The sequence below is a fragment of the Apus apus genome, chromosome 2 (genome assembly GCF_020740795.1).
Source record: "Apus apus isolate bApuApu2 chromosome 2, bApuApu2.pri.cur, whole genome shotgun sequence".
NCBI classification, from domain to species: Eukaryota; Metazoa; Chordata; class Aves; order Apodiformes; family Apodidae; genus Apus; species Apus apus.
Window position 1 is genome coordinate 375661 of NC_067283.1, and position 26535 is coordinate 402195.

General features: G+C 66.7%; 3 protein-coding genes across 4 annotated transcripts in view; 1 reads left to right on the forward strand and 2 right to left on the reverse strand.

Moving 5' to 3' along the window:
- The first annotated feature begins 5584 nt into the window (after positions 1-5584).
- The window catches only part of LOC127381847 (uncharacterized), a 37086-nt gene continuing 16135 nt past the window's right edge, over positions 5585-26535 (forward strand). Inside the window, exons 1-17 of the mRNA XM_051612709.1 lie at positions 5585-5632; positions 6622-7023; positions 7122-7248; positions 7516-7629; positions 8180-8290; positions 8379-8498; positions 8633-9367; positions 11587-11869; positions 11983-12079; positions 14297-14634; positions 18182-19429; positions 19980-20493; positions 20996-21055; positions 21208-21606; positions 23070-23196; positions 24866-24979; positions 25789-25899. Of these exons, the coding sequence (XP_051468669.1) occupies positions 5609-5632; positions 6622-7023; positions 7122-7248; positions 7516-7629; positions 8180-8290; positions 8379-8498; positions 8633-9367; positions 11587-11869; positions 11983-12079; positions 14297-14634; positions 18182-19429; positions 19980-20493; positions 20996-21055; positions 21208-21606; positions 23070-23196; positions 24866-24979; positions 25789-25899 (4924 nt within the window). The 5' untranslated portion in view covers positions 5585-5608. The remainder of the gene's footprint in view (positions 5633-6621; positions 7024-7121; positions 7249-7515; positions 7630-8179; positions 8291-8378; positions 8499-8632; positions 9368-11586; positions 11870-11982; positions 12080-14296; positions 14635-18181; positions 19430-19979; positions 20494-20995; positions 21056-21207; positions 21607-23069; positions 23197-24865; positions 24980-25788; positions 25900-26535) is intronic.
- LOC127381149 (myb-related transcription factor, partner of profilin-like) lies at positions 11468-14957 on the reverse strand. Its single transcript, XM_051611017.1, has 3 exons — positions 13971-14957; positions 12934-13137; positions 11468-12159 (listed from the first exon to the last, which is right to left on the reverse strand). Exons 1-3 carry the CDS (start codon positions 14890-14892, stop codon positions 11552-11554), a joined length of 1734 nt encoding a protein of 577 aa, XP_051466977.1. The 5' UTR covers positions 14893-14957; the 3' UTR covers positions 11468-11551.
- LOC127381145 (tigger transposable element-derived protein 3-like) lies at positions 17732-20612 on the reverse strand. Of its 2 annotated transcripts, XM_051611009.1 has the most exons (4): positions 20373-20612; positions 20039-20155; positions 18377-19918; positions 17732-18254 (listed from the first exon to the last, which is right to left on the reverse strand). In XM_051611009.1, exons 1-4 carry the CDS (start codon positions 20404-20406, stop codon positions 17854-17856), a joined length of 2094 nt encoding a protein of 697 aa, XP_051466969.1. In that variant the 5' UTR covers positions 20407-20612; the 3' UTR covers positions 17732-17853. The 2 variants fall into 2 exon arrangements, with proteins under 2 accessions (XP_051466969.1, XP_051466970.1); XM_051611010.1 differs by having other exon boundaries at positions 18083-19918.

The following is a 26535-nucleotide window of genomic DNA, read 5'->3' on the forward strand; positions in this document are numbered from 1 at the left end:
GACGAGTCATTGGCCAGGGAGAGAAGAGATGAGCAAGGGCACAGCAAGAGGAGAAGCAGGGCCTGGCGTCAGGCACACCCCTGTTTTCAAGGCAGATCTTTGCTTTAGAAGATCATGGAAACAAACAATCATTTTGGTTGGAAAAGCCCTTTAAGGTCACCCAGTCCAACTGTTCCCCCAGCCCTGCCCAGGCCACCCCTGCCCCATGTCCCTCAGCACCATCTCCAGGGCTTGGAAACCCCTCCAGGGATGGGGACTCCCCCCCTGCCCTGGGCAGCCTGGGCCAGGGCCTGACAACCCTTGCCAGGAGGGAATTGTTCCCCAGATCCAACCTCAACCTCCCCTGGCACAACTTGAGGCCGGTTCCTCTTGTCCCATCCCTTGTTCCTGGGGAGCAGAGCCCGACCCCCCTGGCTCCAACCTCCTCTCAGGCAGCTGCAGAGCCAGCAGGTCTCCCCTCAGCCTCCTTGGCTCCAGGCTGGACACCCCCAGCTCCCTCAGCTGCTCCTGCTCAGACTGCTGCTCCAGCCCCTTCCCCAACTCCCTTGCCCTTCCCTGGACACGCTCCAGCCCCTCCATGTCCTTCTTGTCCTGAGGGGCCCAGCCCTGACCCCAGGATTCCAGGTGCCCCTCCCCAGTGCCCAGCACAGGGGGATGATCCCTGCCCTGCTCACAGGGCGAGCCAGCCCGGTGCTCCGGGGCAGCGCATCCTCGTTCCCACCGCCCTCAGCGCCCGCGGGAAGGGCCCGGGACCGGCACCTGAGGCCCCTGTCGCCGCGGCGGGGCCTCCGCGGGAGAGCGGGGGCTGGGGCGGAAGCGGGGCCGGGCAGCGGCTCCGGGCCGGGCCCCCGCAGGCCCGGGCGCCGGGAGAGGCCGCGGCGAGACGGGCCCAGGCCCGGACCGGCCCCGCGTTGCTATGACAACGCGAACGCGCGGGCGCGAATCTCCGCCTCTTTTCCTGTGAGGTCACTCTCGTCTCCTCCAATCAGCGTCTTGTATCCCTCGCGTTCTGGCCAATGGGAAGGGAGGTGCCCGCCCGCTCCCTCCTCCTGGAGGCCGCGCCACATGTGCCGGTGGCGATTGGCTGGCATTGGGCACCGCCCGCCAATGGGGAGGCGGGGCAGGCGGCCGCCGACCAATGGCGAGGGGAAGTGGGCCGGGAAGCCCCGCCCAGTGCTGGGGCGCTTACTGGATTGGTGAATCCGCGGGAGAGGGGCGGGGCTTGGCGGCCTAAGGGAACATGGCGGCGCGCTGGGCCCGGGGAGTTGGGGTCTCCCGCCGGTGCCACCGGGAGCGGCCGCGAGGGGAGCCCCTCGAGCTGCGGGCCTGAGAGCCCCGTGAGCCCCTCGCCGCGCCCCGGGCGGGGCTGGGGCAGCGCAGCGCAGCGTGTGCAGGGAGGGGCAAGGGAGCTGGGGAAGGGGCTGGAGCACCAGTCTGAGCAGGAGCAGCTGAGGGAGCTGGGGGTGTCCAGCCTGGAGCCAAGGAGGCTGAGGGGAGACCTGCTGGCTCTGCAGCTGCCTGAGAGGAGGTTGGAGCCAGGGGGGTCGGGCTCTGCTCCCCAGGAACAAGGGATGGGACAAGAGGAACCAGCCTCAAGTTGTGCCAGGGGAGGTTGAGGTTGGATCTGGGGAACAATTCCCTCCTGGCAAGGGTTGTCAGGGCCTGGCCCAGGCTGCCCAGGGCAGGGGGGGAGTCCCCATCCCTGGAGGGGTTTCCAAGCCCTGGAGATGGTGCTGAGGGACGTGGGGCAGGGGTGGCCTGGGCAGGGCTGGGGGAATGGGTGGGCTGAAGGCTCTGAAAGGGCTTTTCCAACCAAAGTGATTAATTAATCCATGATTCTGCCCTCACTCTCCTCCCGGTGTTAAAACCTCCCACCTCAGCTCCTCTCTGTCCCTGCTGTGCCTGCAGCCCTGGGGGACACTTCTGAGCAGCTTCCCCACTTAGGACTGTGAGGGTGGGGAGAGCCTGGCCCAGGCTGCCCAGGGAAGCTGTGGCTGCCCCATCCCTGGCAGTGTTGAAGGGCAGGTTGGATGGGGCTTGGAGCAGCCTGGGCTGCTGGGAGGTGTCCCTGCCCGTGGCAGGGGGTGGGACTGGATGGGCTTTGAGGTCCCTCCCACCCAAACCACTCTGGGATTCTATGGTCTTTGCTTATTCCACAAGGCTGCAAGGAGTGAAGAAGTCAGGTCACCTCCAGCTCAGGCACCTGCTTTGCCCAGGAGTGATGTCCATGTCCTCTCTGCTTCCCCTGAGGAGCAGCAGAGCAAGGAACAGCTGCTGCTGGGGTGGAGTCAGAAGTTCTGGAGGGCACCAGGGGAACACACTTGGCCCCAAGGGGTCCCTGCCCATCCCAAGAGTCCCAAAAACTCCTTCATCCCTGGCTTCTCCTGATTCCCCCTCTCAGGATTCCCTGGGGACAGCTCTTCTGTTCTTCTCCCATGCAGCATGATGCCTCCGTGGTCACAAGCACACTGTGCTCCTGGCCAGGATTCCTGGGAGAGAGATTCCCTGTGGAGCAGACCTTGCCCAACCCCTCCCTGCCGGACCCTGCTTCCTGCTGGGAAGCACTTGGAGAGGACCTGGAATAGCACGGCAGAAGCTGGTCTGTGGTCCTTCAGGAGCTGCTGAAAGTAAACCCTGGAGGGAAGAGCTGGTGTAGGAAGCTCCCACTTGGAAGCAGAAGGCTGAGGAGCATCCAACCACTGCTTAGGTCGGGGTGTCGTGCCCTGAAATGCACAGAATCACCTTGTTTGGAGGTTTAGGTGGAGGCAGTTGGGACAGGCTGGGAGCTGGGAGGTCACCCAGGCAGGCCCAGAACCCAGGGAAGAGATAGATGCTGCATCCTGGGATTTGGTGGGACCTTCGGTGTCCATTTCCTTGTGCCTGTGAGCAGGGGGGCTCTGGCCTGGGGGTGGGATCCTCCCACCACCCCAACCCTCCCGCCCGGAACTCGGGGCACACTCGGGGACAGATGTCACTTCTTGCAGAGTCACAGAGTGGTGGGGTTGGCAGGGACCTCTGGAGATCACCCAGTCCAACCCCTGCCAGAGCAGGATCCCCTAGAGCAGATCCCACAGGAACACGTCCAGACGGGTTGGGAATGTCTCCAGGGAAGGAGCCTCCACCCCCTCCCTGGGCAGCCTGTCCCAGGGCTCTGGGACCCTCAGAGTGAAGAAGCTTTCCCTCCCGTGCTCCAGTGTGTCCCTGCTGCCCCTCGTCCTGTCACTGCCCTGGGGACACCTCCTCTGCTGGGGATGCAGAACATGCCCAGATGTTCCTGCAGAAACCCAGCTTCAGACCAGAGGAGGTTTGTTGCTCTGGTTTGCAGACCAGACCTTCCTTCCCGTGCCCTGGGTGCTGGCAGGAATCCTGCCTTGCTTGATCCCCAGCTCCATCCAGAGCTGTTCAACAAATCATTTACGGGTGAGAATGAGTTGTTCCCTCCAGGTGCTGCTGTTCTCCTGGTAGGAGCTTCAAGAGTAGGGATCCCTGACCCTGTCTCTAGAGGTTCTCTCCAGTCTCCACAGCAGAATGACACTGCCAGGGGAAACCTGAAGGATTTCTGCCCCGTGGGAAGCGTTAAGGCACAGGGGTCACCAGGGGGCTTCTGTTCCTTCTGGATCCAAGGAGGAATTGCTGGCAGAGAAGCCACCTGGTTCCAAGAGGTGAGTGGAACCAGGAATCACCCTCCAGGGCGGGATCTGCTGGTCGCACCTGGGAAGCTGGGAAAGGGGTGGAAGGGAGGTGGAAACACCACTCCCTGCCTGAGGCTTTTCACAGGGCATCGGGAGCTTCTCTCAGTGCCCCTCTGGGAAACTTAATTCTCCTGGAGCAGGAAGAGTCCAAGTTCTGTGTAGACAAAATCACTGAATAATAAACCAAAGCTGAGGAGCTGGAACGAGCCTGGAGCAGCTGCTTCCTGGAAAGAGACCCTCTTCCCTTCTCCAGGGGCTTTTCTGAGGGAGCAATCAAAACAGGAGCCCCTTTCCTGGCAGCTCCATCTGCCTCTGGGTGTGCTGTGCATGATCCCATCCCGAGCAGGTTGGGGCTGTTCCCACACATCCCAGGCACTTCCCACTGCCCCACTTTGGGGGTGAATCTGGGAATGGTTTTGTGGAGGGTGCCTGAGAGACATGGTAAGCAGGGGATTCCAAGCAAAGGCTTGGAATGTTCTTCCCAGTTGTTGACCTCAGTGCAGAGGACACTTACGGGTGCAGGGACCTGACACCAGTTCAGAGTGGGTGGATAAATTCCCAGAAGGGAAAAATAAAAGAAATGGAAGAACGATAGAAACTCTTAACTGGAGAGATGTCCCCTCTGGCTGGGGATGTCCCCGAGCTGTGGGGTGGTGGAGGAAGGCTCAGCAGTAGTGCTGCACCCTCTCTGTGGTCGTCCACCATCCCAAGGAGATGCTGCAGCTGCTTCTGGGACAGGTCTGAGCCAGCTGGAGCTCGGATGTGACCCACTGCTGCTCATCTTGTGGAGCTATGTCCTTGTGGGACCTTCCAGGTGCCCACAGAGGGACATCAGGGAGAGGACACGGAAGGTGAGCAGCGGCGTGGGTGGGTGTGGGTGCAGCACCCACCCGAGAGGAGCCCTGGGTCCTCAGCTCTTGTCCCCACAATGGCCAAAACTCGCCCAGTCCTGGAGAGCCTTGGGATGCTCTGGTGTGGGATGTGGTGCCACAGCCCGGGTGTCCTGTGCCTGCCTCGGAGCCCCAGCAGGACTGGAGCTCGTCCAGCTCCCCCACACAGAGATGATCCCTCCGTCTCCCAACCTCTGGATCCCATGGGATCCTCCCACCCTCCCCCCTTCCCCCCTGAGGGGGCAACGCAACGAGCAGGATCGTTACCAAGTGCCGCCCTGGGTGCTCAAAGCTTCACCCACCCAAGGGGTGCGGGACACATCCCCCCTTTCCCAGCCCCCGCCGCCACCCGCGGGGCCGAGCCCGCAGGGCGCTGGCAGGGACACGGTGCCCGCCCGAGGGGCCGCACCGGGGCACGGGCACCCCGGGGCTGGAGCGGCTGCTGACCCGGCGCTGGGGCTCGGTACCGGCGGGTGCCGGGCTGTGCCGATGGCGGTACCGGTGCTGCTGCCGTGCCCGTGCCGTGCTGACACCGGTGCAGCTGCCGGTGCCCGGGCTGGGGCTGCCGGTGGCGAGGTGGCCCCGGTGGCAGCGGCGGTGCCGGTGCCAGAGCGAGTGCCGGTGCCGGTGGCAGTGCCGGTACCACCGTCGGTGCCAGCGCAGGAGCTCGGTGCCGGTGCCATGGCAGTGCCGCGGTGCTACCGGCGCGGTGGCACTGCTGGAGCCAGCTCCCGGCGCCGGAGCCCTCTCCCGGTACCCGGCCGCTCTCCGGGCCCGCTCCCGGTGCCGGTAGGCGGCAGTGCTCCGCGCTCGCCGCTCCCCGCCCGCTGCCGCCCAGCCCGGAGGAGGCGGATGCAATTCCCCGGCTGCCCCCGGCTCCTCGGCGGGGCGGCGGGGCCCGGCCCGCAGCGCGCAGGCACCGACAGCGCAGCCCCCGGCCCCGGCCCCGCGGCCCCGCTCCCCTCCGCGCTCTCCCCGCCGCGGCCCGGGCCCAGCCGCCGGGGCCCGGCCCAGCTCCGCGGGGCCATGGCCGAGTGGGCGCCCGCCCAGGTAAGCGCGGCCCGGGCCACCGGTACCGGAGTCGCCCCCCCCCCCCATTCCCCGCCCCGCTCCACCGGCCGCTCCCCGGTACCGGCCCGGGCGCCCCGGCCGGGACCCCCCGCGGTGCCCCTGGGCCTCCCCCCGGAACCTCCCGGGCCCCCCCCCACCCCCGCGGCGCCCTCCGCCCGCGGAGCCCCGGAGCCCCCCCCTGCGCCCTCCGGCCCCGGTTGCCCGCGGGGACCTGACCCGGGATGGCTCCGGTGCCAGCGGGATGTGACCGGGCGGCACTGACCCGGGATGGCCCCGTGGCCCCGGGATGGCCCTGTGGCCCCGCGACGCTCCGGTGCCCCCGGGAAGCTCCGTGCAGGCCCCAGCCCCGGGATGCCCGGGGCACCTGTAACCCGGGATGTCCCCGTGCCCCCGAGATGTGACCGGGCACGGCTGGCTCGGGATGTCCCCGTGCCCCCGGGATGCTCCGTGCGGGCTCCAGCCCCAGGCGCCGCTGACCCGGGCTGCCCGTGTGTCCCCAGGATGTCCCCAGCCACCCCTGGTCCAGGCTGCCCCCTGCCCCCCCATCCCCCTTCCCGGGGGTCTTCCTGCCTGGGCAGGCCCAGAGAAGCCCCCACGAGGGCTGGGGACACACGGGGCCAGGGAGGGGGTCACGGGCTGCCTGGCGCAGTGACCTGCCCGGGGCGGGCTGGTGTCCCTTGGGGACAGTGAGCAGCGCACCCTCCTTGCCTGCCCCTCGCCGTCCCCTCGGGCCCTGTCCCCTGCCGTGCCTGGGCAGCACCGGGACCCTCTCCGAGGATTTAGCTGCTCCAGGGGCCAGATCCTGCCCAGCCAGGTTGCTGGCACGGGACAGCACCCGTGGGGAGGGTCCCACACGTGGGGGTCCCCAGCGGGCAGAAGCCACCCAAGCGGGGGGAGCGGCGCTTGCCGTGGGGTCAGGCGGGACCTGGGGTGGGGGTGTGACTGTGGGCCCCCTCCCCACGGCGCAGGTGCAGGAGTGGAACGTGGAAGCCCCCCACCTGATGCCGCTGCAGCCGCCGCTGCTGCCGGAGCGGGCGCACGTGCGGGAGGCTCAGCTGCACTCGGCCGAGGCCTCGCTCTGGACCGTGGTGGCCACGGTGCAGGCCATGGAGAGGAAGATCGACCTCCTGGCCACCCGCCTGCTCAGCCTGGAGGGGAGATCCGGCACGGCCGAGAAGAAGCTGATCGACTGCGAGAAGACAACCATGGAGTTTGGGAACCAGCTGGAGAGCAAGTGGGCCGTGCTGGGCACCCTGATCCAGGAGTACGGGCTGCTCCAGCGGCGCCTGGAGAACGTGGAGAACCTGCTGAAGAACAGGAACTTCTGGGTGCTGCGGCTGCCCCCCGGCCCCCGGGGTGAGGTCCCCAAGGTAAGGGCTCCTGGGGGGGGCTTCAGGCTGGGGAGGGAGGACCCTCAGCTCCCCTGGGGAGCAGGTGCTGCTGAGCCACCGGGGATTTGTCCCTGCAGGTGCCGGTGACGTTTGTTGACATCGCCGTCTACTTCTCGGCGGAGGAGTGGAAGAATTTGGAGGAGTGGCAGAAGGAGCTGTACAATAACCTGGTGAAGGAGAACTACGAGTCTTTGATCTCCCTGGGTAAACGTCTCTTCTCACCCCTTTCCCAGCGGGCCGGGGTGGGGGCTGCGTCTCCCTGGAGGGTTGAGGACATGGGTGCCCTGGTCCCCTGTGAGCACAGAGTGTCCCTGGGCTCTCCAGTTTAGGAGGGAACCCTCTGGCTGGTGCTGGGATGGGAGGATGTGCTGTGCCACCACATGGGGCAGCCCGTGCCACCCAGTCCTGGTGAGCTGACGTGGGTCCTTGTCCCCCAAAATGGAGGACCTGAGTATCTGTGTCCCCACGCAGATGGTGCCCTCTCCAGAAGCGAGGTGCAGCCCCGCAGCGAGCGTGGGGACGGTCCCTGTGTCCCCGAGCCGAGGGAGCTGGAGCCGAGGGACCTGCCACCCGAGGCCTGTGCGGGTGAGGGACGCGCTGGGTCCCCCCTGTCCCCACCATCTCCCACCTCATGTTTCCCCCACCTGCCACTCACACCAGGGATGTTTCTGCTCCTTCTCCTTTGGTCCCAGCTCCGTGTGACCAAGGGCCACTGCAAGTGACCCTGGAAAATCCCCCCGTGACTGATGTGCCTGGGTCTTGGGCATCTGTCACTGGGACATCAGTGTGTCCCCTAGTGTCACCATCCATGGCTTGGAGATCCATGTGTTCCCCACTGCCACCATGTCGTGTGAGAGCCCATGGGCTGTGTCATGGTCACCCATCCCCAAAGACTGTCCCACGGTCACCTGTCCCCAAGGGTTGTGCCACAGTCACCCATCCCCAAGACTGTCCCATGGTCGCCTGTCCCCAGGGGCCATCCTGTGGCCACCCATTCCCACATCTCCCCCGGGGCTGTTTGATGCCCCGTAACCACTGCGGGACAGCGATGTCCTGCAGGGCCGGAACCCCAGGGTCCCGCAGCCCGAGCCAGTGGCCACAGGCTGGCACTGGCCACGTCTCTCCCTGTGCACAGAGTCGCTGATCTCCACCTCTGACATCCTGTCACGGATCAAGCAGGAGGTGGCCTTCGTGGGGGAGCAGCAGTTCACGGAGGAGCGGGGGATGCCAGCAGACCCCTGTGCAGGTGAGCCCGGGGCTGTGCCCTCCATCCCGGTGCAGGATGCGGCCCCAGTGCGGCTGAGTCCCCGTCCCTGTCCCCTCCTTCCCTGCAGGCGCCGATGCCCTGATCACGGCCCATGACTTCTTGTCGTGGATCAAGCAGGAGGAGGAGCCCTGTGTCCGCGAGCCCTGGGAGCTGCCAGAGAGGGAGATGCTGACTGGTCCCGGCCCCGGTGAGTGATGCTGAGCCCCTGGGGGGCTGGGATGAGCAGCACCCACCCAGGCTGGGCTGGGGCTACCCTGAGCAGGCCTGGGGACATCCCCAGTGTCCCCAAGCAGGCCCTAAGAGCTTTTCCCTCCCCTGCAGCCGCCGAGGGGCTGCTGGTGAAGACGGAGGAGCGGTGCCCCCACGCTGAGCCCCCCGAGGAGGTGGGACTGCCGGGAGGCTCCGGGGAGCTGCTCTTCACGGGTGTGGGCTTCGGGACCCCCGAGGGACAGGCGGCGGTGCCGGCAGCGGTGGGGCTGCCAGCGCAGCACAGACTGGCCAAAACCCCGTGCAACGAAGCGGGGCCGGGGCCCGAGGGGGCGGGGGTCCCCAGCGGCGCGGCGGGCCCCCCCGAGGAGCGCCCGCACGGCTGCTCGGAGTGCGGGAAGAGCTTCAGCGGGAAGAAGAGCCTGCGGATCCACCAGCGCAGCCACGCGGCCGAGCGGCCCTACCCCTGCGCCGAGTGCGGGAAGAGCTTCAACTGCCACTCGGGGCTGGTGCGGCACCAGATGATCCACCGCGGGGAGCGGCCCTACAAGTGCTCGGAGTGCGGGAAGTGCTACAGCCGCAAGGAGCACCTGCAGAACCACCAGCGGCTGCACACCGGGGAGCGGCCCTTCGCCTGCGCCGCCTGCGGCAAGAGCTTCATCCGCAAGCAGAACCTGCTCAAGCACCAGCGCATCCACACCGGGGAGCGGCCCTACCAGTGCCCGGCCTGCGGGCGCAGCTTCCGATACAAGGAGTCCCTCAAGGATCACCAGCGGGTCCACGGCGCCGAGGCTGGGGGGCCCCCACCTTTGCCTCCCCCCCCGCCCCCCAGCATTATGCCCCCCGGGGACTAAGGGGTCACAGGGCTGCGGACTGACCCCGCCCCACACACACACACACCTCCCACAGCCCCTCTCCCCGCCATCCACGCAGTGTCCCACCAAATACAGGCGCTTGGGTGGGGTGGGGCGAGGAGGGAGGGGGCGGTATGGGGGAGCCCCCCCCTCCCCCACCCCCGAGGGGGCGGGCATGGACCCTCTCACATCCAGCCCCCTCCCCAATTCTACCCTCTACCACCACCCCCCAAACACAGGCGCCTGGGGGTGGGCGGGGGCAGCACGGGGAGCCCCCCCCCCAACCCCCCTCCCCAGTTCTACCCCCCACCCAAAGACAAGCGCCTGGGGTGGGCAGGGGCGGCATGGGGTGTCCCCCCGCCCCCCCGCCCGGAAGGGGCGGGCATGGACCCGCACACCCAGCCCCTTTCACATGGACGGCCGCTCTTTGGCCCCCTCCCCAACGCTTCCCCCCCCACTCCCACCACACAAATACAGGCGCCTGGGGCGGGCAGGGGCGGCATGGGGAGCCCCCCCACCCCCGAGGGCTGGGGGGGGGGGGGGGGGGGGGGCCGTGCACCCACACATCAGCCCCTTTCCGCAGACGGACGCTCTTTGCACCCCCCCCTATCAACTCCACCCCCCCCCCCGACAATCTCACTGCACAGGATGGGGAGCAGCCCCCCCCTCCCATCCACCCCCGCCCTCCTGCCACTGTGTCCCTGTGTCGTTCCCGCCCCCCCCCGCCTGCCACTCTGCTCCCAGCCCCCTCCCCACCCCATCACTGCTTATTTTTACTGCCCCTCCCTCCCCGCGCCGTCCTGCTCTGTACAGTGCTTGGGGTGTAGTTTTGTATGGACCATGCGATTCCAAATAAAGTCGTGCTGGGCTGCACTGCCTTTGCCCCCCCACACCTCTCGACCCCCCACCCCGGGGGATGGGCTGCGCGGGGCAGGACCGTGAGGAAAACGACTCGATCTATCGCGACATGAGAGCTGAACTCCACCCAGGCCGGGGGTGAAGCAGCAGCGACACTGCAACCCAGCAGCCCCGCCGGGACCGGGGCTGGCCCGGGGACTTCCCTGAGGCTACACAGGGCCCCGGGGGGGTTGCTTTGGAAGGGGTAGGATTCATCCCTCCGGACCCAATGTGCGGTGCTGGGCAGCACTCCCGGCAGGGAAAACTCATGGGAAGCAGGGAGGGGAAGGACCAAGAGCAGGAGGGACCCAAGTCCACACACACGGAGAGTTTTTCTGCTTTTTTTCTTTTTTTTTCTTTTTTTTTTCCGGGGGGTATTTTTTTTTTAAACAGAAGTTTATGGTTATATGCAAATTAGGTCATTAAATGATTTGCATAAAATGTTCGCACATCAGCGACTAAGTGTTCCTAACTCCCCCAACCCCCCCCTCGAAGGTAGTAAATCCTACTCGACTAGCGCTGTCACACGGACCCCCCCCCCAGCTGACACCCGCACCGCTTTGTCACCGCCCCGGGCAGGTGGTGACACGGCCACGGGCACAGCCTGGACCCCCGGGGAGGTGGGGAGGGGGTCACCCCAGCCTCGTGCACCAGCCGTGCCCCCCCTGGTACCATCCCTGCGCTCACGGTGGCGGGGACGGGGGGTGGTCCGGGCGTGCCAGCGGCAACCAGCGGCCACGCGCTGGCCCACCGGCCCCGGCACGCTCGCCTCTCTGTCCGTGGCCGGAGCCCCACGTGGGGCGGGGAGGGGGCTGCAGGCACGCCATGTCCTCGGCGGGACAGTGTCCCCCCCAGTCCCTAGCTGTTGGCGAGGAAGAGGCGTCTGTGTCTGGAGGCAGAACCGCGCGGCCGCCCCCGACGCCGCCCCCGGCCCCGGTTTCCCAAGGGGCTCCGGCTGGGCACGGCGGTGGTCTCTCCCCAGTTGGCGTTCCCGGCCTGAGGCTCGGGGAAGCTGGGCTCGGCTTTGGGTTGCTCGAGGAGGGGGCTGGGGTCCGGGCGGGGCGCGGGGGGCGCGGGCGGGCCCTGGCGGGCGCTGGCGCGCTCCTGGCGCAGGTAGCGCAGCTCGTCCCGGATGTCCGTCAGGACGCCCAGCAGGCGGAACTGCAGCTCGCGGTCCCGGGCCCTCTCCTCGCGCTGGGTGGCCCGCTCCTCCTGCCACATGGCCAGCTCCTGGTGGTACAGCTGGTCCCACTGCTCCTCCAGGTCCAGCAGGTGATGGATGTTAGTCCTCCAGCTCTCCCGCCGGTCCTCCCGCAGGCGGGAGCAGCCCAGGCCGCGGGGGGGGGCCGGGGGCGGCGGGGGCGTCCCCCGGGGGGGAGGCGGAGGAGGGCAGCGACTCCTCTGTCAGGGCCCCGTGCAGCGGGGAGCGGGTCGGGGGCTCCTCCTCTGCCGACGGCTTCTCCCAAGTGGGGCCCATCAGTACCCTGGGCAAAGTGCCCATCTCCGGGCCCGGCCCCCCCGCCTGCTCCTCGGGGTGTGAGGAGTCGAGCCCGCGGGCCAGGGGGGGCAGGTCGGACACCCCCTCGTGGCCCCAGTCCGAGTGAGAGTCCACAGGGTTGAGAGGGTCCTCGGGCAGGGAGGTGACGGAGCCCTGGGAGCTGCAGCGGCGGATCAGCATGGCCTGGCGGGACAGTTTCACGTCTTCCTCCGCAGCCGCGGGGGCCTCGGGCCCCGGCTGTGCCCCCACGGCCCCGCCGTGGCCCCGCTCCACCTCCCGGCCTTCCCGTTCCTCCTCCTCCGACATGGAGGCGTAGGAGACCAGGGACTCGTTCCGCAGGGACGGGGAAATGGCCGACATGTCTGGAGTGCGCAGCTCCGGTCCCGACTCGGCTGGAAGAGAGGAGGAGTGCCCCAGTGAGCCCCAGCTGCTGCCCCGGCCCCCCGCTCTCCCTGACACAGCGATGTCCCCCTCAGGGACACTCCTGAGAGACCTCCTGGTGACACAGGGATGGCCACAGAGTCACATCAGGGTTGGAAGGGACCTCTGGAGATCATCCACTCCAACCCCCTGCTAAAGCAGGATCACCTACAGCAGGTCCCACAGGAACACGTCCAGGTGGGATCAAAATGTCTCCAGAGGAGACTCCACACCTTCTCTGGGCAGCCTGTCCCCGGGCTCTGTTACTCTACAGCCACCAAACCACCTCTGGATCACAAAACCACCCTCCAAGTTCCCTGTTGAGCATCTGCAGCCCTCCCACCGACCAGGAGATGATGAACAGCCTGGGAAGCACCTCCCATCAGAGCATCCCAGATGTCTCCAGAGCAGGAGACTCCACCACCTCCCTGGGCAGCCTGTCCCAGTGCTCCATCACTCCACTGCCACCAAACCACCTCTGCAGCTCACAAAACCATCCTCCAGGTTCTTCACTGCACATCCACAGCTCTCCCACTGACCAGAAAGGCCACAGCCAGCCTGGGAAGCACCTCCCATCGGGGTGTCCCCCACAGTGCCACCCCCAGCCTCACGACACCCCCACCAGGCTCTGGGTGCCAACTATCCCCAGAACCACCTCCCAGCAGCCAGGAGCTCTCCACCCACCTCCCAGGCCCTCCCACAGCCCCTCCCAGAGCTCCGTGTGTGCTCCTGCCCCCCGGGCTCACCCGAGCTGCTCTGCCCTTCCCCCCGGCTGAACTCTCCGAGGCTGGCGGGGTCGGGGCTCTGCAGGGCCAGGCGGGGCACGGCCGAGCCCTCCACCTCGGGCAGGGAGGACGGCTGCCCGTTGGTGTCAATGTAGATGCTGGGGTGGCTCACGCCAGGCTGCAGGTGCATGAAGGACTGCTTGGTGGCACCGGGGAAGAACAGGTCTGTGGGGACAGAGAGGAGCCAGACTCAGCCGCTGCCACCATGGCACTGGGGTGGCTCGTGTGCCCCCCAACAAGCCCCCCGCCCCCAGGAGAAGGGAACCCGAGGGAGCGACGCTGCGTGGGGGACACGGTTCCTCCCGCCTGGCCAGTCCGTCCCCGCGCCCACCCTCACCCCCTCCAGGAACATCCTGAATTTTGGCAGCCCCCGAAGATCCCGTAGGATTCCTTCCTTCCTTTAGCCCACAGATGGACATCTGGCTCAGAGACAGCCTGACCCCGAGGGAGGTGACCCCCAGGCTGCCCACCCGTCCCCACCGCGACAGGAGGGGCTGAGCTGGAAGCAAAGCGCAAAAAAAGCAGCAGGGACAACTGATTCTGGTGGCCTCTGGGGACATAACAAAGCTGGACACATCCCTTTTGTGGAAATGAATTGAGGGGGGAGGGTATTTGCCTCCTGGTGGGTGACAATGCCCAGTCAGAGCGAACACACAGGCCCAGCTGCAAGGACCAGCAGCTTCTACGACTCGTGGACCCAGAAAAGACCCGTTCCCACAAAGTTTGGGGTGTTCCCATTGATCCCAGGTTACTTCCATGGTGGATTTCTAATTCCAGCACATGCAGCTTCCAACCCTGGTGGTTTGCTACTTGGCCACGAGGGGACCAGGACCTGCTGGATGCTGCAATCCCAACACTAACCCCAAAGTCTCCTTCCACCCAGCAGAGCCCGGAGTGACCCGAGCTCACCGGGCCGGACGTCACTGGGAGAGCTCAGGTGGGAACCCAGCAGGGGACTCTGCTGCTCCAACTCTCCCCAGAGAACCACCACGACTGACCTGGGTCCAGGATGATTTCGGGCTCCGAGTCGTGGCTGGCCTGCAGGAAGGTGGAAGCCACCATCTTCTCCAGGGGCGTGAGGCGTGGCTTGTGGAGGGGCCCGCCGGCGCGGTTCATGGGCAGGTGCTTCTTGGAGGTGATCTTCTTCTTGACGTCCAACCGCAGGTCGCGCCACTTGTGCTTGAGGTCGTCGATGGAGCGCTCGGTGTATCCCAGGAAGTTGACGCGGCTTTGGATCTGGGTCCAGAGCTGCTTCCGCCGCACGGGGTGAGCCCGCAGGGCCTCGGACCCGTACAGGGCGCTGAAATGCCGCACCACATTCCAGACCAACGTCTCAGTCTCGTCATTGGAGAAGTTGGCCTTCCTCTTCCGGCCAGACGCTGGCATCGCCTGCGAGGCTGCGGCAGAGGTGGAAGGGGCACAATTGAACCTCGGTCCCCACTCCTCTCTGTCAGCTCCTGGGGGGAACATGGGGCTGCGGGAGCCCGAGGGAGCCGCGGAGGAGGGAGCCGAAGCAAGAGCCCCCGAGGCATCCATGGCAGGGGAGGCTTGGGCCGGGGAGGATCTAAAGAGCCGCTTCGGGACACCACGCGGCGCGGGGGCACCGCATCCCCTCGCCCCGGCTCGAGACCACCTGGGAGGGGAGAAAAGGAAAGGGCAGCGGTGGGTGGTGGCGGCAGCGCGGGGTGACGGCGAGGGTCCCCGGCCCTCTCCAACCTGAGGGACCCGGGGACCCCCCCAGCCAGCTACCACGGGGGCCGCGGAGAGGAGGGTGGTCACGGGGCGCGCCTCGGGGCCTCGGCGCCACTGGCAACGAGGAGCAGCCAGTGCCTCCAGGACACGGCCTTGGCAAACAGCCCAGGGCCACGGCAACGGCAGGACCAGGGCCTCTGGGAGAACCACAGCGAGGGCCGTGGCCATGGCCAGCACCTCAGGTCCACAGCGAGGACCTTGGCACCATGGCAAGAACCACAGCCACAGTGAAAGCATCAGAGCTGCGGCACTGGGGCCTCAGGGCCATGGTGAAGGCCTTGGGCATGGCGAGGACTTCAGGCTCCCAGCAAGGGCCTCAAGGCACAGACCTTGGCCACAGCACAGGTCTAGGAGCCATGGTGAGCATCTCGAAGCCATGGTGAAGACCTTGGCCATGATGCAGGTCCTGGCAAGGGTCTTGGCCACGGTGAGACCCTCAGGGGCCCAGTGAGCAACACAAGTTCCTGGTGAGGACCTTGGGGCCATGGCAAAGTCCTTGGCCACGGCAAGTGCCTCAAGGCCATGGCAAAGAGCTTGCCAAAAGCCTTGGTCATGGTGAGCAAATCACGCTCCCAGTGAGGGCCTTGGGCCCATGCTGAAAACCGTGGCCATGGCAAGTGCTTTAGGGCCATGGCAAAGACCTTGCTGAAGACCTTGGCAATGGTGAACACCTCACAATCATAGTAAGGGCCTCATGGCCATGGTGAAGACCATGGCCATGGCAAAGACCACAGCCATGGCAAGTGCCTCGAGGCCATGGTGAAAGCCTTGGCCAGGGTGAACACGTCAAGCTCTCACAAGGGCCTTGGGATCATAGCAAAGGCCGAGACCATGGCAAGTGCTTCAAGGCCACGGTGAAGACCTCAAGCTGTCAGCGAGGGTGACAGCAATGACCCTGGTGAAGGCCCTCACTCTGGTGAAGACCTCAGGCTCCAAGCGAGGGCCACGTCAATGACTCTGGCAAAGGTCTTTGCTACAGGGAAAATCTCAAGCTCTCAGTGAAGACCCTGGGGCCACGGCAAAGACCATGGCCATGGTGAACACCTCAAGCTGCCAACAAGAACCACTGCAAAGACTTTGACAAAGGCCTTGGCCATGGTGAACACCTCAAGCTCCCATCAAGTGCTTCAGGGCCATCACCAAGCTCTTGGCCCCAGCAAGTGCCTCAAGGTCCCGGCAAAGCCCACGGCCACGGCGGGGGTCCCGGGCTTGTGGCAAAGCCCCCAGCCACGATGAGCACCCGAATGCCACACCGCGGGCCCCCGCGGGGCTCTCGGCCACGGCGCAGCCCGGGTGCCACCGTGCAGAGCCGGGCCCCGCCGAGCCCCGCAGCCCCCGCACCGCGGGGCAGCCCTGGCCGCCCTCAGCATCCCCAGGCCCCACCGAGACCCCTCCAGAAGCCACCCTAAGGCCGTGGCCGAGCAGCTCAGCCCCCCCCCCCCGCCCTTCCCCGGGACAAACGGCCTCTCTCTGCTCAGCGGCGGGGCTGCCCCGGGAAGAGGGGGGGGGGGGCAACCGGTTACCGGCTGCACCCCCGGGGGCAGGGCCGGGGCCTTCAGCGAGCGGCTTTTGTTCCCGCTTCCGCCGGGCACCGGGGACAAAGGGGCCGGTGCCTGCTCCGGGGAGGGGGGGGGGGAGGGAGGGGTGGTCCGGGGGGCAGGCACCGGCCGCAGGGCCTTCACACCCCCCCGCCCCCCTCAGCGCCCCCCGGGGCAGGACGGCGGCGCCTACCTGTGCCGGGACGGGCGTGCGAAGGGGGAGGGGGGGAGGGGGGGAGGGGGGGGAAGGGAAAAGCGGGGGCCGGCGGCGGGAGGGGGGGGTCTCAGCGGCGGCGGCGGCGGCGGGTAATGGCTCCCGCCTCGGCGGAACTCGCCTTCATTTCCTCCGCCTCCCGCGGCGGCGGCGCGCGCCCTGCCCGCCCTCAGCGCCCCCCCGCTGGCGCCGCCGCGGAACTGCGGCCAGAGCGGCCGCGGGGACACGGGGCGGGGGAGGCGGGAAACAACCAACAACCCCCCCCGGGACCGCGGGGGGACACCGGGGGATCCCCCCCACCCCCACCCCGGGCTGTGCGTCCCGGTGGGCGCCTCCCCGCATCGCCCCCGGGGGCTGCGGGCAGCGCTCTGCTGCTGCGTCCCCGTGGGATCCGTGCGGTCCTGCACCCCCCCCCCCCCCCCGGGGGCTGCGTGTACCCTAATACCTGTGCATCCCCGTGGGGATCGCCCCGGGACACCCGTGTCCTGTAGCCCCACCCGGGGGCTACGTACACCCCAATACTTGTGCATCCCTGTGGGAATCCCCCCAAGACACCCCAGTCCTGCAACCCCTGGGGGCTACATACACCCCCACGGTTGTGCAACCCCGTGGGGACCCCCTGGGGCACCTTGACCCTGCACCCCCTTCCTTTGCACCCTGATGTCCCCACCCACAGTACACACTGTCCCCGCGCCCCTCCAGGGTGGGCCCTTGCACCCCCGTGGTTGTGCATCCCTGTGGGGATCCCCCCAGGGCACCCTGCCTTTGTAACTCCCCCCTGGGGCTGCGCACACCCCATTAATTGTGCACCCCGGTGGGGACACTCCTCTGCACCCTGGGTGCCCCTTGCACCCCATGCACACCAACAGGTGCACCCAAGACTTGTCCCCATGCCCCATCCCACCTGGAGGACACCAGGGTCATCATGCCAGGGACAGGGTGCCTGCAGGTGCCTCTTAGGGTGGTCTCACATTCACGGTGTGGGGTCTGCACAGGGGACCCTGGGGTGCAGGTGGGTCATCAGCCAGGTCCCCATTGCACACAGAGGGGTCAGGGAGGGTTGGGGGCCCAGGAGTGGCCACTGGGTCATGGAGCCCATGTCCCCAGGCCAGGGCGAAGGAAGGGGACGTTTGGGGTCACCCCAAGGCTCCCGGCAGCCCTGGGGGGGCACGGGGGGGGGGCTCAGCCCACCTCATGGCAGGTGTGAAGTGACAACATTCCACCACCCGTGCTGCCCTTTGCCAAATTCTGCTTGTTTTAATTAATGCCTGTTGCAAACCTCCAGGTGAGAGCAGCCAGTGGCACCCATCTCCCCCTGGCACAGGCACACCCCAGCACCACCCCACGCCCTTCCCCCAGCAAACACAACTACCCCACTCAGAGCAAATTCCACCCCCCCCCGGGGGAAATAACTCCTGCTGGCTGCAGAAGCCACCCCTTGGGAGGAGGTTTTGGCAGCGGACTCGTGCCCCCGGCGCTGCCCCGGTGGGTGACATCGGTCACGGTGGCTCCGCAGCTGCCGGGCACGGTGCTCCCCACGGGCCACCAGCTCTGCCAGACGGACCCACAGCAAACCCCACCACACAACTCAGCGGCAGCACCACAGGGGACGGTGGCCAGGCCAGCCTGGTGATGGCCTCGATGAGCTCCTGTCCCCAACACGGGTGCCATCAGGTCCGGACACGCTCTGTTCACGGCTTGGCAGGGGTGTCCCCAAGGAGGGCTTTCCCAGCACCGGCTGTCACCATGTGCACCACGTCCTCCAGCTCGTAGAAGGCCTGGAAGAGGTCCGGAGAGGTGGCCCGGCACTCCAGGTACCGGCGCAGCGTGGCCAAGCTCCCCCAGACCTCCCGCTGCGAGGGGCAGGGCGGCGCCGCGGGGGGCTCTGCCCCGTCCTCACCCTCCGCCGTCCCCGCGTCCCCATCCACCGGCTCCCCGCTGTGCTCCAGCTCCCCGTCCATCGGCTGCTCCCGACTGAGCAGGCCGGGCACCGGGGCATCGGAGCTGGCATCGGGGCTGAGACCGGCAGCACGGAAGCAGCTGGAGATGAGCCCCGGGCGCACGTCTCCCCAGGCTTGTGCCAGCATGTGCAGCACATCCAGGAGCGTCGGCTGCTCCACGCCGCGCTCCACGGACAGCCACCGCAGCAGCCGGCACCGGTAGTGGCCCTTCAGGTCGCTGGCGATGCCGTGGTCCAGGGGCTGGGCCGAGGAGGCGGCCGGCGGGATGAAGACCATCCTGACGTTGGAAAGCTGGAGGTAGGGATGCGCCTCGTGCTTGGCGAGGAGGAGGAGGACGCTCTTCCCGCGCCGCCGCATCCCCTCGTTGAGCTCCCGCAGCCACTCGGTGAAGAGCGGGGCGGTCAGGCCGGCCCGGCTGCCCGCGCGGTAGCTCCAGGGCATCTGCTCCAGGTGGACGCCCCGCAGGCAGCGGGGCCGGGCGCTCTCCCCCACCGCCCGCAGCGGGACCTTCTCGGAGCCGTCGGCGTTGGCGCAGAGCAGCAGGGTCAGCCGCTCCCCGGGCAGGAGCACCCCGCTCTCCCCGCAGGCGTAGATCTGGGCGGGCGCGTAGCTGCGGAGCAGGCCGGGCAGCACCGCGCCGGCCCAGTGCTCTGCCGTGGGCTGCTCCGCGTCCCCTTCCTCCGGCCGGGGCCCTTTGAAGGGCAGGTTGCGGCGAGCCCCGAAGCGAGCCAGCCAGCCGCTGCTGGCCCCCGGGTCGGGCCGGCCCAGCGCCCGGGCGAGGTGCGGGGCCTCCGGCGGGGGCAGGGGGCCGCTGCGGGGCAGGCGGGCGGCGCGGGAGCCCTCCACCCAGCGCAGCAGGGCGGCCTCCGGGGCCGCGTCCTTCCCGTCCCGCTTGCGCTTGCGGTCGGGGTCTCCGCTGCGGTGCCACTCGCTCAGGATCCTCTCCCTGTTCTTGATGATCCGACAGATCTGGGGCTGGGACACGCCGAAGCGTTTGGCCAACTCGCTCTGAGACACCTTGGGACCCTCCAGCATCTCCAGCACCCGCACCTTCTCCATCAGCGACAGCTCCTTCCGCTCCTTCCGCAGCGGCCCCGGCCCCTCCGCCGTGCCCGGGCGGCGGCGGGGGCTGCCCGTGGCCCCCAGCCCCACCGGCCCGGCGGTGCCGCCCCCGCAGCGGCCGCAGCCAGGGGCCCGTTCCCCGCCCTGCGCCCGCCGGTGCCGCACCAGGTCCGGCCTCTGCCCCGCGCCCCGGCCGCACTCCCCGCACTCCAGGGGCGGCTCCCGGCCTGGCGGCGGGGCGACGAACCCCCCGGTACCGGCACCGGGATTCAGCTCCGGCTCGAGGACGCCGCAGTAGCTGCAGCCCCGTTCCCGCAGCAGGACGGGGACGGCGCTGGGGCCGGGGCGGTGGGTCGGGGGGGATGCGGGCGGCGGGGACACCCCCTCCTCGCTCTTCACCTCCTTCCCCAGCCAGTCCCCTGCGGAGACAGGAGCGGGTTGGGGAGCGACCCCCGCACCGGGGCCCCTCCGGTTCGGCAGGATCCGTCCCCGCACCGGAGCCCCGTCCCCGGTGCCATCCAGCGCCGCGTCCCGCTCACCCTGGGAAGGGCCGGCGGGCGCTGTGCGAGGCCGCGGGCTCCGGTGCCCCCCGCAGCCCCCCGCTGCCGCCCCGCGCTCCGCCTCAGCCAGGATGTCGGGTTTGGTGACGGTGGAGCCTGCCACGGGGACAAGAGGTGAAGCCGCCGGTGCTGCCGCCGCTCGGCGCCACAGCGGCCGGTCAGGACGGGCCTGGGCTGCCGTCCCTCGCCACGGCCTCCCCGTGGGGGTGGGGACACCGGGACACCGGCTGCCGCCCGGCGCCCCCGCGGCCACCGGCTCCCGCCAGGACCGGCGGTGCCAAGGCGGGTGCCGAGCGGGGCCCGCGAGCCTCACCCAGGGCGATGGGGCGCTCCCGGTCCTCCTTCATGGCACCGGCACCGCTCCTCGGGGAGACGCAGCAGCTGCTCCCGGTGCCGCTCCCGGCGAGGCCGCACCGACGGGAGGCACGGTGGCGGTCGAACGACGGGTCGCACCGGGATGACGGCGCAGGGACCAGCGGCGGGGCGGGCGGGGTTTGTGGGGAAGACAGGACGGGGCGCCCCCGGTACCCCGGGGGCCGCAGTGCCGGGGCGGTACCTGGGCCCTGTCCCGCCCCCCCCGGTGCCGCCCCCCCCGGTGCCGCCCCCCCGCCCCGCGCGGTCCCGCTGCCACCGGCGGGCGCGCGCGCCTCACGCCCCGCCCCCTCCCTCAGCCATTGGGCCGCCGCCGGCGGGCGCGGCGCTGATTGGCCACCCGCTCGCCCAATCAGCGCGGGGCCGGCTGCCGCGGCGCGCCTCCCGCGGGCCGGCCCGGCGCGCTCCTCCCGCCCGCTAGGGGTCGCTGCTCGGCCGGCCTCCCGCCGCGGGCGCTCCCAGCGTGCCCCGCGCTCTCGGCATGGCCGCTCTGCCCCGCCGCTGCTGAGGAGCCGTCGGGCCCCGCCGCCGCCGCCGCCGCCGCCCCGCTCCTCCCGCCGCCGCCCCCGCCGCCCCCCGCCCGCCGCGCCCCGCAGGGCCATGGCCGACTGGGCCCCCGCTCAGGTAAGCGCCGCCTCCGCCCCATCCGACCCCCCCCCCCCGCGCCGCCCCCCGGCCTGGCCCCGTCACCGGGACCCCCCCCCCCCCCGGGTCTGTCTGCCCCGCGGTGCCGCCCCGCACGATGGAGCCCATCGTGCCTCTCTGTTCCCCCGCAGGAGCTGGAGTGGGAGATGGAGTCCCAGGAGCTGGCCCTGGAGCAGCCCCCGCCCGCCCCCGAGCAGGGCCCCGCCGAGGAGGCCGAGCTGCCGGCCGCCGAGATCTCCCTGACGCTGGTCACCGAGATCCAGGCCGTGGACAGGAAGGTGGACGCCCAGGCCGCCCAGCTGATGAACCTGGAAGGGAGGATGAGGATGGCGGAAACCAAGCTGATCGGCTGCGAAAAAACGGCGGTGGAATTCGGGAACCAGCTGGAGAGCAAGTGGACAGCGCTGGGCACCCTGATCCAGGAGTACGGGCAGCTGCAGAAGAGGCTGGAGAACATGGAGAACCTGCTGAAGAACAGGAACTTCTGGATCCTGCGGCTGCCCCCGGGGGCGAAGGGGGAAGTCCCCAAGGTAACGGTTCCCTCTGCAACCGGGTGTTCCCCATTTGCTCTGCACCGATTCTGCACCCCCTGCCCAGTGCCGGGGCAGCTGCAGGGCTGAGGGACCAGAGGCACCAGCACGGGTTCCCCTCTGTTCATTACACCCCCTGGTTGTCTGCGTGTGGCCCTTGGCTAATGACATGGGCTGCTCTGCAAGGGCTGGAGCCATCTGGGGCTCAGCCTGGAGGGGTTGGTAACGTCCCCAGTTCCTCTTCGGGGGCAATTGGGACAGAGCCAGGTCAAAAATGAGGTGGAAAAAGAGTCTGTGTCAGGTGCTGTGTGCGAGACATCAGACACTGCTGAGGAGACTGAGGGGCAGGCAGGGGCTGAGGGAAAACCTGGCGTGTCCCTTATCCCAGCCGGGCACAGGGATGGAGGAGGGAGTGGGTGTTGCTGTGTGGGACCATCCTGTGCTGTGCTGGAGGGGCTGGAATGAGAAAAAGCCCCTGGCTGGTTTTTTTGCAAACATAGTATCACAGAATTCCAGGTTGGGAGGGGCCTCAAGAATCACCTGGTCCAACCTGTCTAGGTAATACTATTTTTGACATGAGGGGGCCCAGCAAGTGGGGGGATCCACCACTTCCCTTGGGAGATCATTCCAATGTCTTAACTGTTCTCATGGAGAAGCATTTCCTTCTGGAGTCCAGTTGGAATCTCTCCAGGAGCAACTTGTACCCATCACCCTTTGTCTCTTCCATGAGACTCCTTGTAAAAAGGGAGTCTCCTTTTCCTTGGTAGCCACACTTTATGCTCTGTTAAAAAGGTCTCCCTCAAGCCTTCTCCAGGCTGAACAAACCTCTCAGCCTTTCCTCACATGTCCTCCAGTCCTCTGACCACCCTCCTGGGCATCTCTGGACCCTCTCCAGCCTGTGCACATCTGTTTTATATAGCGGGGACCCAGAGTGATCCAGGGGACCACCCAGGCCTGCCAGGCACTGGGCAGAGTGGGATAATGACTTGGGAGACAAGAAGCCAAAGGTCTGAGTACCTTGGAGCACCTTCCAGTGCCTGGAGGAGCTACAGGAAAGCTGGGGAGGGGCTTGGGACAAGGGCAGGGAGTGAGAGGACAAGGGGTGATGGATCAAAACTGAAAGAGGTGACATTTAGGTCAGAAATCAGGAAGAAATTCTTTGCTATGAGGGTGGTTGGACACTGGCTCAGGCTGCCCAGAGAAGCTGTGGCTGCCCCATCCCTGGCAGTGTTGAAGGGCAGGTTGGATGGGGCTTGGAGCAGCCTGGGCTGCTGGGAGGTGTCCCTGCCCATGCAGGGGGGTTGGATCTAGAAGATCTTTGAGGTCCTTTCCAACCCAAACTATTCCATGATTCTGTGAGTGGATGATGAGAAGCCAAAGGTCTGAGAGGACAAGGAGAAGCCAAAGGTCTGAGAGGACAAGGAGAAGCCAAAGGTCTGAGAGGATGGTGCTTCTCCTTGCAGGTCCCCCTGGCCTTCAACGACGCCTCGTTTAGCTTTGAGGAGGAGGAGTGGAAGGGCCTGAACGAGTGGCAGAAGGAGCTGTACCGGCACATCATGAAGGGCAACTACGAGGCTGTCGTCTCCATGGGTAAAGACAAGCTGAGGGGTTTGTCCTCAGCCTTTGGAGGCTGCAGGTTTTCCCGGGACGCGCCGCTGTGCCTGGCAGGAGTGGGGGGCTGGCGGGGGGGGGTGGCTTTGGGCAGCAGCCCCGGCCGTGGGCTCGGTCCCCACGGCTGGGTGTGGCGGTGATGGATGGCAGCGGTGCTGTCCTTGTGGTGACAGTGCCTCCCTGCTGGCCATCACAGCCTGGGTGGTGACGAGGGGAAGGAGGAGGACCCCGAAGGAGGGGGAAGAGGCGAGTCCTTGTCACGCCAAGGTCCCCAGATCCACTGCTCTGGGAGCAGCAGCCCGCTGGCCGCTGAGGGCGGTGGCCTGGCAACAGAGGGGTGCCCTGCCTCACTGCTTCCTTCCAGCCCTGCCTTTCCCTGGGGTGCTCAGGCCTCCAGAGCCTCCTGCAGGGCCTTTCCCAAGGGAGGAGAGCAGGTTCCTCAGCTGCCTGAAGCCTTTGAGCTCTGCCTGACCTGCTGCACACCCCGGGGAACGTTTCTTTCCTCTTCCTGTAGAGCTGGGGAGAAGCAGCAGGTGAAGGCAGCTCTGCCTTGCTCTCCCCTCTGCTTTGCAGCTGCAGGAACGTGCTCAGCTCGCTCCTGGCTGCCAGGGAGTCCCTCTGGGAGGGACGTGTTGCCTCCACAAGCATCTCCCATGTCTTCTGAGGAGTGACCTTGGCTGGATGTTGGTGGGAGCAGGGGCACAGTCCCTGGCCCACAGACATCTCCTCCCTGCCCTGAGGCCGCTGCTGTGTGAGCTCACCCACCCCCAGCCCATCCAGGCCTTTTGTCCTTTCTTTTCTCCTTTTTCCCTTTACTTTTTTTTTCTTGGACAGAGGTCTTCTGCAGTCCCTGTGTGCGAGGGGTGGGGGGAAAGGTGAAGGGTAAACCCTCCCCCTCTCCTTCTCCCACTAAAAAACCAATCCCACATCCGACTCCAGGGGTGCAGGAATGTCGTGACCCCACCGAAGGAATCTGTGGATCTGAGCCCGGAGCTTAGAAAAATGTATCTGTGCTTCATCTGAAGGTTTCCTCTCAGTAATGAGGTTTAGGGGCTTGGCCCTTCTCCAAGGCCAAGGAATCCACCGGACCAGCGGTGGGAATGAGCACCCAGAGCTCACGCTTGCTTGGGAAGGAAGTTTTCCGCTCTCCGCCCCAGGAGAGGTGGTGATTCTCCCCCCTCCCCCCCTTTCCCCCACCAAAATCTACAAGCAGCCTGAGACTCGGGACGAGTAGGATGGAGCTGCGGGAATCCTGGGCTGGAGGGAACGGGGAGGGCACTTCCCTGCTGCCTGACAGCTCTGGTGCTGTCCCCGAGCTGAAGTCCCCTTTGTAATGGATCCGCGGACCTTAGCAGAGAGGAGAAGACAGGAAGCCTGGAGGTAAGCACAGATGCATTTTCTTATTCTCCTCCTCACGCTGCAGGCTGGGAGGTGCTCCTCACCTGAGCAGAGTGTGCTCCTGCAGGCCGCTCATGTCCCCAGGGCCCAGCCAAGGTGAGCGGGGCAGACTGGGGGGAGAGCAGCTTCTTAAGCCTCTCTGGCCGTTCCCCGCCCTCCCCAGCAGCGAAGGAAGGTTGGTGGGCCGAGGTTGGAGAGTCTCCCACCCGCCAGGGCCAAGGGGACGTTCCCATCCTCTCTCCACCTGCAGATGCTGCCATTTCGAAGCCCGACCTCCTGTCGCGGATCGAGCAGGGAGAGGATCCCAACGCGGAGGACCCGGATGACTCGGAGGGAGGAGACACCCCCACAGACCCCAGCAGTGGTGAGCCACCAGTCCCCCGGGGCTCCCTGGGGAGGTGGGAAGGGCATACGTGGCTGCCACCACCCACCTGTGGAGTTTTGCCAGCTCTGGTGGTTCAGGGGGGACTTTGCTTTCTTTCCTTGCTGGTTCCCACCATCTCCTGAAGTCTCCTCTCCGTGGTGTCCAGTGACAGGACACAGGGCAATCACAGAACTACCTTGGTTGGAAAAGACTTTAAAGATCACCAAGTCCAACCATGAACCCAATGCTGACAAGTTCTTAACTAAACCATGTCCCTCAGTACTGTGTCTATCCAGCTCTTCAACCCCTCCAGGGATGGGGACTCCCCCCCTGCCCTGGGCAGCCTGGGCCAGGCCCTGACAACCCTTGCCAGGAGGGAATTGTTCCCCAGATCCAACCTCAGCCTCCCCTGGCACAACTTGGGGCTGTTTCCTCTTGTCCCATCAGTTATAACTTCACTGAACAGACCCATCCCCACCTCTTTACAACCTCCTGTTAGGTAGTTGTAGAGGCCACAAGCTGGAGCACAAGAGGTTCAACCTGAACACAAGGAAAAACTTCTTCACTCTGAGGATACCAGAGCCCAGGGACAGGCTGCCCAGGGAGGGGGTGGAGGCTCCTTCCTTGGGGACATTCCCAACCCATCTGGATGTGTTCCTCTGGGACCTGCTGTAGGTGACCCTGCTCTGGCAGGGGGGTAGGACTGGATGATCTCCAGAGGTCCCTTCCCACCCCAACACTCTGTGAAATCCTCTGGGAAGCAGCAGGGAGGCCTGAGCCTGAGCTCCTGTCCTTTCTCCCGTGCACAGAGTTTTTCTTCCCTGGTCCTGACGACGTGTCCTGGAGTAAATACGAAGAGACTCTGGTTGAAAGTCACGAGGGCTCCGAGGAGGAGGAGAGCATGGAGGTCCCCAGTGCCTGTGAGTTGGGAGCTCGGGGCTTTGCTGGGCAGGGGGGCTGGGGCTGTTGGCACTGGCTGGGGATTGCCTGGGGGGAGCTCCTGCTTTGGCCACGGGCTCTGCCAGGTTTGCTCCAAGGGTCACCTGGGAGCTGGGACAGACACACGGAGCAGCTGCCATGCAGGAGCTGGAAGAGCAGCTTCCAGGGGTGCAGGATCCATTGTCACCACAGTGTCACATCACCCAGCATGTCTGGGCAGCCTTGAAGAGGGGTGAGCAGGAGCATGTGTAGCACAGGCAGGTTTCCATGAACAGCCAAGTTCTTTAAAGCTCCTTTTCCCCACAGGAGCAGACAGGGATGCTTTTCACAGCTTTCTCTGTCAGCCAAAGGTGAGGCCTGTCCTTGTCACCAACCTCTTGCTCCAGGTCCCTGCTCTGAGGCGTGGAGACACGTGAGGTGCCTTGGGAAGCATCCCTTGCTCAGATGAGCCTTTGGCTTACCTCAGAACAGCTCAGCTGCTCTGCTGCTGGCCCAGAATTCCAGCCTGAAGCCAAGGGAACAGCCTGTTTCCCAGCCACACGCTGAGGTGTCTGGCAAAGGGACAAGCAGATGAGGAACCTGGTGACAGGGAGGGCTGAGAGGTGTTCTCTGAGCAC

Excerpts from the sequence above, each read along its gene's own strand:
- LOC127381149 (XM_051611017.1), bottom strand. The coding sequence starts at position 14,892 with ATGGCCACGGCCCTCGCTGTGGTTCTCCCAGAGGCCCTGGTCCTGCCG. Across the intron at positions 13,138-13,970 it reads CGAAATCATCCTGGACCCAG|ACCTGTTCTTCCCCGGTGCC; the intron begins GTCAGTCGTGGT and ends CTGTCCCCACAG. Across the intron at positions 12,160-12,933 it reads GGAAGGGCAGAGCAGCTCGG|CCGAGTCGGGACCGGAGCTG; the intron begins GTGAGCCCGGGG and ends CCTCTCTTCCAG.
- LOC127381145 (XM_051611009.1), bottom strand. The coding sequence starts at position 20,406 with ATGAAGGAGGACCGGGAGCGCCCCATCGCCCTGG. Across the intron at positions 19,919-20,038 it reads GCCCGCCGGCCCTTCCCAGG|GGGACTGGCTGGGGAAGGAG; the intron begins GTGAGCGGGACG and ends CTGTCTCCGCAG. Across the intron at positions 18,255-18,376 it reads GGACGCGGGGACGGCGGAGG|GCCTTCTACGAGCTGGAGGA; the intron begins GTGAGGACGGGG and ends GACCTCTTCCAG.